Source organism: Tupaia chinensis, unplaced genomic scaffold (genome assembly GCF_000334495.1).
Source record: "Tupaia chinensis unplaced genomic scaffold, TupChi_1.0 Scaffold000346_1, whole genome shotgun sequence".
Classification (NCBI taxonomy): domain Eukaryota; kingdom Metazoa; phylum Chordata; class Mammalia; order Scandentia; family Tupaiidae; genus Tupaia; species Tupaia belangeri.
In genome coordinates this window covers 5803795-5817105 of record NW_006159840.1, presented here as the reverse complement: position 1 = coordinate 5817105, position 13311 = coordinate 5803795, and the positions used below count along the sequence as shown (strand labels likewise).

Below are 13311 nucleotides of genomic sequence, written 5' to 3'. Positions count from 1 at the left end.
TATCTCAATATGTTCACTGTTGGCGTATAGATTTTTGCATGTTGATTTTGTATTCTGCCACTTTACCATCTTCATTTATTACTTCTGGGAGTTTTTCTGTGGATTATTTGATTATATACATTCTTTCTATGTATATAATCATCTCCTCTGAAGAGATCATTTCGCTTCTTCTTTACCTATTTGAATGCCTTTTATTTTAGTCTCTTGTCTGATTGCATTAGCTAGAACATTCAGTACTACATTGAAAAGGAGTGGAGAAAGTGGGAATCCTTGTCTTGTTCCAGTTTTTAGTGAAAAAACTTTCAGCTTTTCCTTAATCAGTTTGATGTTAGCTATGGGGTTCTCCTAGATGGCTTTTATTGTGTTGAGAAATGTCCCTTCAATGCCAGTTTTGCTGAGAGTCTTAATCATAAAGACATGCTGTGTTTTATCAAATGCTTTTTCTTCATCGATTGATATGATCGTATGGTGTTTATCTTTCTGTTAATATGATGTATTATATTTATTGTTTTGCATATGTTGAACCATCCTTGCATCCCTGGAATAAAGCCTTTTTGATCATGGTTTATAATCTTTTTAATATATCATTGGATATGATTTGCTAGTATATTGTTGAGAATGTTTGCATCTATATTCTTCAGTTAAATTGGTCTGTAGTTTTCTTTTTTTATTAAATCCTTTTCTGTTTGGGGGATGAGAGTGATGGAGGCTTCATAGAGTGAATTTGGGAGAGTTCCTTCTTTTTGGACCTTTAGAAATAGTTTGAGTAGAATGGCAGTTAGCTCCAAATACATGAAAGCTGGACTGCTGATCTAAAGAGAGAGTTAGACTGCAACACACTAATCACTGGGGATCTCAACACCCCACTGTCTCCTTTGGGCAGATCATCTAGACAAAAAATAAGCAAAGAGATACAGGATCTAAATGACATCATAAATTAAATTGATTTGACGGACATCTACAGAACTTCCTACCCAACAACCACAAAATATATATTTTCCTCACCCACCACCACATGGAAGCTGTTTGAATATTGATCACATGATAGGGCACAAAACAAGCTTTTACAAATTTAAAGTCATTGAAACTATATACAGCATTTTCTCCAACCATGATGGAATTAAAATTGAAATTAATTTCAGGAAAATCCCTCAAAAATCCCCAAACATATGGAAACTAAACAACCTACTCCTGAATGACTTCATAGCCACTGAAGAAATTAAGACTTAAATCAACAGATTCATTGAAACCAATGATAATGAGTGCACAGTTTCCTTAATCTATGGGACACAGCAAAAGCAGTCATAAGAGGAAAATTCATAGCAATTAGTACACGTAAGCAAAAGATGGAGAAGTGGCAAATGGACAACCTGACAACACATCTCAGGTAATTAGAAAAACAACAATTAAAAAAAAATGCCAGGAGGAAAAAAATCTTTATTAAGATTTGAGCAGAAATAAATGAAATCAAGAATAAATGAACTATATAGAAAATAAATGAAACCAAAAGCTGGCTCTGTGAGAAAACAAAATCTAGTCTAATTAAGAAGAAAGGAATCAGATAAATTAAATTTGCAATCAAATAGGCAATATTACCAAAGATGTAGCAGTAATACAAAAGATCATTAGAGAATATTATTAGTGATTATAAGCCAGCAAGCTTAAGAAAACCTAGATGAAATGGACAAATTGCTGGACACATAAGCTACCAAGACTGAATCAGGAAGACGCAGAAAGCTTAAATAAGCCAATAACAAACAATGAAATCGAATCAGTGATAAATAGCCTCCCAACAAGAAAAAGCCCATGTCCCTGTGTTTCCCTCCTGGGCCATGCTTTTTTGCTTTTCTGCTGCAGACTTTGTTCTATGTCGGCCTCAGTGAAGTAGCTTCTTCGTGTTTGATTTAGAGAAAGCTTTCCTGTCTACAGCAGTCAGATTGTAACTGCGTATCAATTCCAATTCTTTCACTTTTACTTATCTTTCACGTTCTTAACTTAATTAAGGGGCTGGCCTCATGCCCTCTCTGACTTTAGTGTGGTCCTCATTCCAAACTCCTCAGGTCACTTCATCTACTCTGCACCACAGTCTCTCTCTGGGGGCCCTGAGTCCTTGCTCCTCCTCTCTTACACATCCCAGGGACCGCTGGCCCTAGGAAGGGCAGGGCGCATGGCGAACACCTTGTTTCTTTGACCTCCCTAAGTCAGCGCCCACTGCGTTCGGCTTTCCTAACATCACATTTCTCCTTCGTGGAACTTACTGACTCTATGATAGTATGTTGGTCATTTGTGTAGTTACTCGTGTAGTTCCCTTTCTCTCTAGAATATAAGCTTCATGAAGGCAGAGATCTTGCCACTGGGAGGATAGTTTTTGGGGATAATCACGGTTTTCCCTTTTCTACATTCTACAGAGGTAGAAAGACCCTGAACACTCAGGATTTCGGAAGATAAGAGGACATTGCTTGAAGGCCTCCTAGTTACTCAGGTGTTTCTTTAGCTGTGCTTGAGTGATTACCCTGCTTGTCTTCCTCCTGCATACCCTGCAGCATTTCCCTCAGGGACTCTGCTAAGGGGAGCTCTCCTGGCTCTTGTTTGCCTGAACAGGTCACTGGGATGTCTGAGTTACTTCTGGTAGAAAGAGAGTCTAGATTAATAAATAATATCTCTCTGAACATTGACTGGGAAAAAGATACTGTCTGGTCTTTTTTCAATTTGTCTCCATCCTTCGTTATAGTTTTTTATTCCTTGGACATAGTTTCAAGCTTATCTTTTATTTCTTGAACTTAACTTAAATTCTTTTATATTTTCTTTGAAATTATAGTGTCTTGGCTTTTATTGTATCTACCTCTCATGGGTGGTAGGTTATTTGCTCCTATGTTTATAGTTTTCTTGTGTTTTTGTTTACTATGATTCATATTCCTTCCTTGGGCTCTTCAAGTGGCTGTTCTCCAGATTTGTTTTGAATTTCCTTTCTCAGAGATAGATAGGAATTTGTTTTTGCTAGTATTGTAAGATACTAACAGTTCAGAATCTTAAACTAAATTAGTTGAGTTTTGTGTGTGGGCACACGTGTGCTCATGTGGTTTTTTGACCAGGTCTTAGTGTCATAATTCCCTTGCCTCAGCCACGTGAGTAGGTGGGATTAGAGGCGTGTACCACTGCCCCTGGCTCTTAGGGTGGGCAGGGCATCAGACCCTGGACTTCTGGCTTCCTGGGCCTCCTGGTTTGAGCAGCAGTGTCCAGCTCATGCTCTGCAGCTGGGCCCGGTTGAGATTGTGCTCAGACTACAGGTTGGTGTGAACTCTATTCTCCCATCTACGTGTTGCACAATTATGATCTCTCAGAGGAGGTTGCAATCCCTACCCCCCACCCCAGCACTCATTTTAAGATAATCTGTCTCCTTTGGGATACTTGGCCAGGTAAACGTATTATCCTTCACTGCCCATTGCCTGTCCTGTGGGCCATCTTTCTGGCCCCCCCCACAGTTTTGTTTCTTGTCTCCTCATCACCAGGCGGCTTTCCTGGAAGATCACTCTTCTATGCTTTGGTGACACTCTCAGGAAAAAGCAAGCTTTGGAATTTGGTCACTTCTCTCTTTTTTTCTTTTTAATTTTTATAAAGCAAAAATTATATAACTTTTTTTTCCCCACAATAGGTAACTTTACATTTTTTTTTTGTCTGTTAAATGTCTCTCCTGTTTGCCCCTTACAGCCACCCTCTTCCACCTACTCCCCTCCCTTAAATCTTTGGTATCCACACTTATCCTATCTCCTGTCATGTCTTCAGATCTTTCCATTTCTGCCATAGAGTGCAGACATTCGGTTCATATTGAGTGGGGATATACAGTATGTATCTTTCAAAGGTCACTTCTAAATGTTCCTTTGCTTACTTTCTTTTAGGTTTCTATGGATTCCTTCCATTTTTTTCTCAGCCCTGTAATGCATTTTACAATATGTAAAATATACTTTATCTAGCCTTTAATTATTTTTTGCTAGTGTATACGTACAGTTGCCAAAGAGAGAAACAGAGTGAACAATAGAGAATGAGAAAACACCCCCTAGTGGACTTGGATATGCCTCAATCCCTCCTCTCTATCTTCATTTCATTGGGTTTTGGGGCACATGTGGACATGTGCCAGATGTTTTTTGTGTGGGAATTGGCCTGTTTAACCACTGCACCATGGGGCTGACCCATTGTCTAGCCTTTAAATAATGTTAAAAATTTTTTCTTCTTGAGTATCAGTTACATTATTTAATCTGCTCTATTACTTACAGTAGAAGTTCATATATTTTTAAAATGTAAGCTAATTATCTTAAATAAAATGAAACTTTGTTTTGCGTAGGTGATCAGAGACATATATTTTCTTTTTCCTTTTTCCCTTTCTTTTTTTTTTTCTTTTTAATTTGCTAGAGGATGCATTGTGCTCATCAGAAAAAGAGAGAGAGAATGAGAAAGTGAGAAAGCATGCCCATGGAGGATGCTCAAGCTACGACCACTCACAATCCCTTCTCCACTTTTTCCCAGCGTTTTGGAATTTTGCAGACATACCAGACATGCAGACACACCAGGCATGCAGACACACTGGGCATGCAGACACACCGGGCATGCAGACACACCGGACATGCAGACACACCGGGCATGCAGACACACCGGGCATGCAGACACACCAGGCATGCAGACACACCGGACATGCAGACACACCAGGCATGCAGACACACCGGACATGCAGACACACCGGACATGCAGGCACACCGAGCATGCAGGCACACCAGGCATGTTTTTCACATTGCCAGGTCCTGGACTCAGGCTGAGCAGTTGGCCATGTGGGATCTGGCTGCTTCAACCATCACACCACTGACTAGCCTTATGTAAATTTTCTTGTTGTCCCTCTTTTGCCCATGAATGGTAGCATATTATAATTACTAATCTATTTAAAAATTGCCTCTTGGTTTTAAGTCATAGCTGGCTTTTGCAGACACACCAGGCATGCAGACACACCGGACATGCAGACACACCGGGCATGCAGACACACCGGACATGCAGACACACCGGGCATGCAGACACACCGGGCATGCAGGCACACCGGGCATGCAGACACACTGGACATGCAGACACACCAGGCATGCAGACACACCAGGCATGCAGACACACCGGACATGCAGACACACCGGACATGCAGGCACACCGAGCATGCAGGCACACCAGGCATGTTTTTCACATTGCCAGGTCCTGGACTCAGGCTGAGCAGTTGGCCATGTGGGATCTGGCTGCTTCAACCATCACACCACTGACTAGCCTTATGTAAATTTTCTTGTTGTCCCTCTTTTGCCCATGAATGGTAGCATATTATAATTACTAATCTATTTAAAAATTGCCTCTTGGTTTTAAGTCATAGCTGGCTTTCTTAATTCAAATTTTAAAATAAAACTTACATGCTTTAATTTCAGAATTGCAATGTACAACCAGAATGAAAAGTGGTTCTGATCGGTTTACCGTGAAGGTGATAGCGAAATCAGCAGTTTTTTGTACTGCATAACCTTAGGAGCAAACAGAAAACTCAGCGTGCTCTGGGATTGTGAACTTGGTGGTACCGGATCACATAAAAACAAATTGGACGCGGAGCTAACATCTAGTGGGGATTTGAGGACTTTTCACCTAGTAGCTGAGAAGGGAAAATAAAGGGTGTGTTTACACAGAAGTAGCAATTCGTGAGAGATCTGGAGCTAGCAAAGCAAACAATGTATTTTCCCCGTAGCAGTGTCTGACATATGCAAGTTGTTCTGGAGGTGTCTGTTGGACAAAAATTATTTTTCAGCGATTAACTTTTTGCTTAATTCAACCTTTTATTGTTTTTATGTTTTTTTCATTCATTTATGCTAGTCATTTCCCACTGATATATAGTATACTTTATGATATTATCATTATAGTTTTCATATTCTCCTTAACAGTTTGTTAAAGCTGAAAACTTTTATGAACTCTAGTTATACTTTAAACATTTTAATTCAAACGTAAGTTTTTTTTATTTTTATTTATTTATTTTTTATATTTTGGTTCCTTTAAAAGCAGCCTCTCCAGGTTGCAGGTGTAGTGGTAAGTCAGCTTAGTTAACCAGTTATTTGTTGCTTTGATCTGTAAACGTGAGCAGCTCGGTGGTTACAGGACCCTTAAATTCATAAAGTGATAAAGTTCAAGAAGCCAATCTAATCTTTCTGTTTAACCGCGAGGTCACTTTAGTCTGGTGGGGGTCAGTGTACAGGTCCATGCCACTCGTCTAAATCCAGAACCTTCCCTGGAGTCTGATCCCCTGGCTCCTGCTCCATCCAGTCTGCCTTCCACGAGGAACAGCGGCGCTCTTTCTACCCGCTGCACGTTTCCTGAGGGCTGAGAGCTCTTTCTCTTCCTATTACTTGGCTTTTATTACCACAACTGAGAAGGGTACTCTAGACACCAGCTGGGGAACCGTGGACAAGAAGACCCGTGCTTGAATCTCGGCGACCTAGGCTCCCACTCTGTCCTGGCTGGGAGGCAGTGCCCTGGGGCAGTTTCAGCTGGCTGAGCGCTTGCTCCCAGCCTGTGTGTGAGAATTCCGCGCAGTGGCCGTACTTGCCTTCCTGTGCCTGGGGCTGTTGCTCTTTAGCGTCCGAAGTCTGGATCGGTTTACTACCCAGTGCCACCTAGTGTCTGCTGAGGAACTGAGCGGGAGACACAAGTCCATTCTTAAAAAGTCTGAAATTCGACTGGCTGTGAGTTGACTGACATCTTACTGCAGAAGTGAAGTTTCGTCAATAAAGTGATCTTTGAATTGCATGTAGAAAGAGAGATTAGGGCAAGGCTTAACAAGTAAAATTGACTTAACCTACGTGATTGATAACAATAATTAGATTTTCCCATTTCATTAAAAAATGGTGTATTTGTAAGTGATATTGGTCTATTCTCTTGTTTATGTTTTCTACAAAGCCCATTTGTTTCTCTGTCTTTGCTTTTTTATCATTTGGTTTTTGTTTTACTTCTTCACTGAACCAACCTATCAATTATGACTATTAATATAGATGACCTAACTGTGTGTGTGTGTGTGTGTGTGTGTGTGTGTGTGTGTGTGTGTGTGTGTGTGTGTGTGTGTGTGTGTGTGTGTGTGTGTGTGTGTGTGTGTGTGTGTGTGTGTGTGTGTGTGTGTGTGTGTGTGTGTGTGTGTGTGTGTGTGTGTGTGTGTGTGTGTGTGTGTGTGTGTGTGTGTGTGTGTGTGTGTGTGTGTGTGTGTGTGTGTGTGTGTGTGTGTGTGTGTGTGTGTGTGTGTGTATCTGTGTACCGTTATCGCAGAAATCTCAGCTAGTTCACAATGAGTTTCTCCAAAAAACCGAAGATGCTAGCTCCTCTGCCCATCTGCATTGACCCCCCACTCCTCGGCAGCCTCGTCCGCGCAGTGTCTGTGCAGGGTACTGGTACTCGCATCACTGGAGAACTCGCAGATCTCAAAGAACCACGGCAGGCATTTGTCAAGCTGACACCCTGAAGGCAGTTCATTTCTTCTCCGGAAAGGACAGAGGTCGTTGAGATTTGCAATTTTAAATCTTTTCCTTTAGTTGTACTAGCTTCTAAAAAAATGTTCATGCTGATGTTTAAATAGGTTTATATAATATTAAAGTGAGAATTCATCTTAGAGGCCCGGTTCAAACTGGGTCTTCTAGAAAAATCTGATATTACTAATATATGCAAGTAGATGCATGGGAGTCTTAATACTTATGAAGTATTGCCTGGTGATATTTCCATCTCTCTTCCTATGAAGATGGTATATTTTTATATATTTTTTTGAGATAAAGTTTTTATTTTTATTTTTATTTTTTAGGTTTTTGCCACAGAGCAAGTGCACGCACCAGAGAGAGAGAGAAACAATGAGAGGGAAAGTGAGAAATTTCTCCCTGGGGTGTGTCCATGTTATCATCCCATCTCTTCTGCTCTTTCCTGGAAGTTTGGGTACCCATGCTTATGTCCCCGGCACGATTTTCAAGCCACCAGGTCCACAACTCCAACTGCAATCAGCTGTGTGAAAGTCCAGCACCGTAACCACCACGCCACCTGCTGGCCCTAATATTTCTGTATCTTATTAATATGATTAAGATATTAATCAGTCATGTCAATAGGTTGAAAACTAGATTGATTGATTTTGAAAAATAAAGTTTCTGTCTGTAAACTTCTGTAGAACTTATTTACACCCATCATTTGTTAATGGGTTATGCAGACTCTTCACCCACAAAATATATACTATTTAGTGCTTATATTAAGCATTAAATAAAGCATGATTATTTTAAAACATCAGTTAGTCAAGGCAAGACTTGATTTAACAAACCACAAGATTATAAGGGCGTCGGGAAAGTCAGGTTGCACTTTTGTATATTTTTCTGTGCAAAATGCATCGCGACTTTCCCGACGCCCCAGTAGTTACACAATTACTGCGATTAAAACAGCGTGGCACACGGACGGACCCAGCGCTTGACCTGGAGTTGAGACGCAGACTCAGTGTACCTGGGGACTGTGTGCCTGGTGAAGGCGGCAGTCAGTGGGAGGAGGGCAGTTCAGGACATGACTGTCCACGTCCTGTTTCTGTGGCATTAATAGAGGAAGATTTGCTCCCCACCCCTGAAAACCCGTGAATTCCGCCTCTAGTCTAGAAGGTTATGACTTTTAGTGTTTGAGATCATCGCTACCTATATCGATTCATCCAACTTCAAAAACCATAAAGAACATGCTGTTGAGGAACAGGTGATTCAAACTAGGGGCTGATCCTCAGGCAGAAGTGGATGCTATGAAGAGAACTCTGGCACAGGTGGATTATACGGAGGTCAGAAAACAAAAAAGCAGGAAGCCCTCACTGGGAAGGAGGGCAGGGCAGCTGTGGGAGCAGGGCAGGCCGGGTGCTTGTTCTCAGCCGGGCCTTCTTCCCTCTGCTGAGCTCCTGGCTTGCATGCCACTCGGCTGTCGGTGCCTCGCCAGCACTTGCCCTCTTACCCACTTCTCCCTGGGAAACTTCTCTATTTGGTAAATGAGAGAAGCCAATTCATAAAACCAGTGTGAAGTTCCCACTGTAACTTTATTGTAAACCTTTTATTTCCAAGAGTTTACTATATAGACAAGTTTCCACACACCTCAGGATTTATTTAGCATCTGCTCATCTGCTTAGAGGCATAACGTGTTTTGTAGTATTCAGTAAATGGTCATCTAACATAGGAATGTGTAAGAAATTCTGTCACTACTGAATTGTTTACCTAGATGTAACTTGTAGTAATTATCAATTTCAGCTTTATAATTCATCTAAAAAAGATAGGTGTTATACATCTTCAAACAAGTAAAGCCAACAACTATGCTCAAAAAGAAAAAAGTCAAGCCCCCATGGGAGCTTGCTCCAGTGTTTATTTTCTGTTACTGGCACAGGGCAGTCTTCTTTGAGAGCTATCTGCACCACTCGGTTCAACTCAAGTTCATTTCCTGGCATTCTGTTTTTGGTGGAGAGAAGGAAGAGTTGCTCAGCATCCCCCTTGTGACTAACTTTCTCAGTTTGAGAAATTCAGCTCTGATGTTTCTCTGAAATGTTTCCTACCCTTTCAGTGTTGACTTACAGTCATGGCTTCTTCCTGTTCTGGGATCAGCTTCCACTCTTCGCTCATGCCCAAGAAGGGGCAGCACTCGGAGCTGTGTTCAGACAGTGAAGATAGCAGTAGGCTGACTACTTTCCACCTGTAGGGGAGGCCTCCAGAAATTTAAGGAACATGTGTATTATGAAAAATTATGCACAGATGTACATATTTTGCACAAAAAATAAATATGTACTTAAGTTCCATTTTTTCTACAAACTTTTTGAAGTCTCCCCATATATGGTGCATAATATAATTACAGTAACTTAAAAATAGTAACACTAGTTTCTGACATTTTCAAAAGTAACTGAGATAAAACTATCATTTGTCATCTCATATGTAATTTTTAAATTTGTAAGTTTTATATTAAATACCTAGTATGTAAACGTGTTAAGTTTAAATCCTTTCTGAAACAACCACTTGAAGTTTATTATTTAAACTTAATAGCAAATGCTACTTAACCATAGTCTTCATTATGCAGATCTACTAGGGATGTATTCAGTATTTTGAATTGCACTTCTAACTTTCTATAGTATTGATTTAAGCTAACCACAGTTAAGCCAAAGCTGTTGATTTAGCAAGGAGTTCAAGGTTATAGGGTTCATTCTCTTGTGATTATCAGTAAGATGTTTGAAGAAGGAGTTCTCTGATAGTACAAAGCTTAAAACATCACTTACCTGATGAGCTAATAAATATTTCTGACTCACTGGCCCACCCTTAGAGTTATTTTAGTAAGAAGTATTCATAGGAACCCGTTTGAGTGAAGAAGGTTGTCTGAAATACTTATTGTTTCAAAAGGTCTTCAGCCTGTAAGTTATAGAACTCCTGTTTAAAATAAAAGAAATGTGGGGAGAATTTACTTGAACCTTAATATTTTTCAAATTGGTCAGATAATCATGCTCTAATTATGTCAAATGTTGCCCCCAAGTCTCTAGGTTATTTGCTTTTGTTAGCAATTATAATGCAGCAGACAAAAATTAAATATGATTAGATTTTACCAAAATAGCTGATCCTATTTTATTTATGTGTGCTTGTCAGAGACAGAGAGATGGGAAGAGAAAGAGAGAAAGAACTCTCCAGGGGGCATGTTAACATCACAATCTCTTCTCTTCCATCTTGCCGGAATTTGGGGCATGCACACATACGTGCCCAGCATGTTTTTTAAGCCACAGGGCCTGGGACTTGAACTGTGTGCTTGGCCATATGGGACCTGGCTCCCTTAACCACTAAGCTATGGGGCTGGCCTAATCCTATTTTTTTAAAGTGGATTATTTTAAAAATAGTTTCAGAATTTACTCTCCTATCCAATTATTTGAGAGGAAAAGATAACTACACTTGTCAAAATTTTTGTGAAGAAAAGAGCAGATATTTCGTGGAGAATATGCTGAATCTGTAACCGATGGGTCATGTAAGCAATGTGGGTGCCTGAGCTCTCAAAGGCAGACAGAAGGGCCAGTGGGGGTGTGGTGCTTAGGGTCCCGCACGCTCAGTGACACGGTTTCAGTCCAGACACGGTTACAGAGCACACAGGGGTGTGTGTGTGTGTGTGTCCCCACAGTCTGAACGGAGCTGGGGAATGGAGGAGTAAAGACTGTGGCCTGACCATCCCCCTAAGGGGCATGCTTTCTTTATTTCCCTGTCTCTGTCTGCTGCTGTCCAATGAGCAAAATTAAGGGGGAAAACAGTGAGAGAAATAATGTTCTGAAAAAAGAAGGATTTTTAATGAAAATGAAAAATAGAACTAAATCACTTCAAGTCCTTGGGCCTATCTTCAGATGTAACTGTCAATCTATAGGGGAGTTGGGCCCAGGGTTTCTTTAAGGAAAGACAATCTTGAGCCCAAAGAGTACCTTTCTTAGTCGTTTTATTATTGTCTGTGTATCAAAGGCGGAGGCTATTTTAAGCATTTCTCTGTGTGTGTGCCTATAAACTCAAGGCCTATCTCAAGCCTGTATGTGTGTGAGTTGGAACTGTGAGAGTTTCACCTCAGACACCCCAGTTTGACCATCGCCAAGCACCTTGCCTCACTTTAGGACCTACAGCTCTAGTGGTTTATCCTGACTAGTAAGTAGTATCAGGCTCTTTTCCTCCACTGTGTGAATGTGTAGGAGAGCTCTACTAGCCCTTGTGTGTTCTTCCTAGAGCCTGTGTGTGTTCACACCGCCTGGAATACAGGAGGGGAAGCCCCAGCTCATCCCGGCCGGGCCAATTACCCAGGGCACCACCATCTCTGCTTACGTGGCAAAGTCCAGGAAAACACTGTTGGTGGACGACATCCTTGGGGTAAGTGGCTTCTTGACACTTGGTGACATTTTTAACCTGGTGTCAAATTAAAAATGATGATGGGGCCCAGTAGATGGTGTGGAGGTTAAGGCGGCTAGATCCCATATGGCCTATTTTGCAGTTCGAGTCCCGGCCCTGGTGGCCTGAAAATCACGTAGGGCACGTGTGCATGTGTGCCCAAAGTCCTGAGAGAGAGTGGAGGAGAGGGGGTTACAGCATGGCCATCCCCGTGGGGAGCGGTTTCTTACTTTCCCTTTCTCTCATTCTCTCTCTCTGTCTCAGTCTCTCTCTGATGAGCACATGCACCCTATAGCAAACTAAAAACAAAAAGAACACAGTATGCCATGTTGATGTTATAATTTAAGCTCTTTCACAAAATTGCATTAAAGCAGAATACAGATCAGTAAGTTTGTATGTAAATTATTTTTTTGTACTCAGAAAATAATATTTTATATGCGCTCTGAGACCTAGATTCCTAGATTTGCATGGTTGTTACTTCAACACATACCAGTGTGGTTAAACATAAAAATGTATGTTTATATTCACGTAAATAACTGATTATCGTTGGTATTTCATGTCCTGCCTGGATACACAGGGGTGAGTTAGCTATTGCTGTATGACAGGCCACCCTGGCTTTAGTGCCATCACTTATAAAGTAGCTGTTTGTCATTTCTCACGAGTTGAAGAGGTAGCCATCCTACGGGTCTGAGCCGCAGCCTGGGGACTTGCCGGGTCTGAGGTCGGCTGCTCTCAGACTGGTGCTTGTGGCACTGGGTGGCCTCAGCTCTGCATGCGTCTCTCACTGCCCCCCCTTCTCATAGTGGCAGCGAGCGCTCTCGAGAGGAGTGGATGCAGGCAAATGAGTTTTCAAGCCCCTGCTTCCCTTGGGCCTGCTACACTTCCCATAACCAGAGCAAGTCACCTGGGAGGCCAGGAGCACCGTCAAAGGGTCTTGGCGAAGGACCGGTACCGACATTGTCCTGTGGACTCCCAGCGTCACCTCCCACAGTCCACGTGACCCCGTTAGTGCGAGTCCTTGCGTGGGGTACAGGCTTTACGTGATGAGGACTGGCGAGTGTAGAGGGTTAAGGGATTTCCTTTGGAAAGGGCTAAATCGGAGTCTTCATCTACATTTTACTAGAGTCCTGGGTTGCCATGTCTACAGGTGCCTCCTAACTCAGATTTTAATTTCCATTTAGCCACTAATTATTGTGACTTTGAGCAAATTGAATGTTTCCTCTATCAGAAGAAATAAAAGAGAAATGGAAGGAGAAAAGAGAAGGGGGGATATAGTTAGACAGAGCAGCATGTGGTTAAAAGTAGGTTCCATGGAAGTCCTCATTTGAAAATGTTCTGCAGTGCATGTGAACTTTCAAGAGACCTGGGGGCGCGGCGGAAGCCGCGG

General features: G+C 41.7%; 1 protein-coding gene across 5 annotated transcripts in view; it reads left to right on the top strand.

Annotated features, from left to right (window-relative positions):
* Positions 1 to 13311, top strand: part of PDE10A (phosphodiesterase 10A) — a 303105-nt gene that overhangs the window by 202174 nt on the left and 87620 nt on the right. For all 5 annotated transcript variants that reach the window (XM_006152260.3, XM_006152256.2, XM_027773359.1 and 2 more), the window contains exon 6: positions 11766 to 11906. In XM_006152260.3, coding sequence (XP_006152322.1) covers positions 11766 to 11906 — 141 coding nt within the window. The remainder of the gene's footprint in view (positions 1 to 11765; positions 11907 to 13311) is intronic.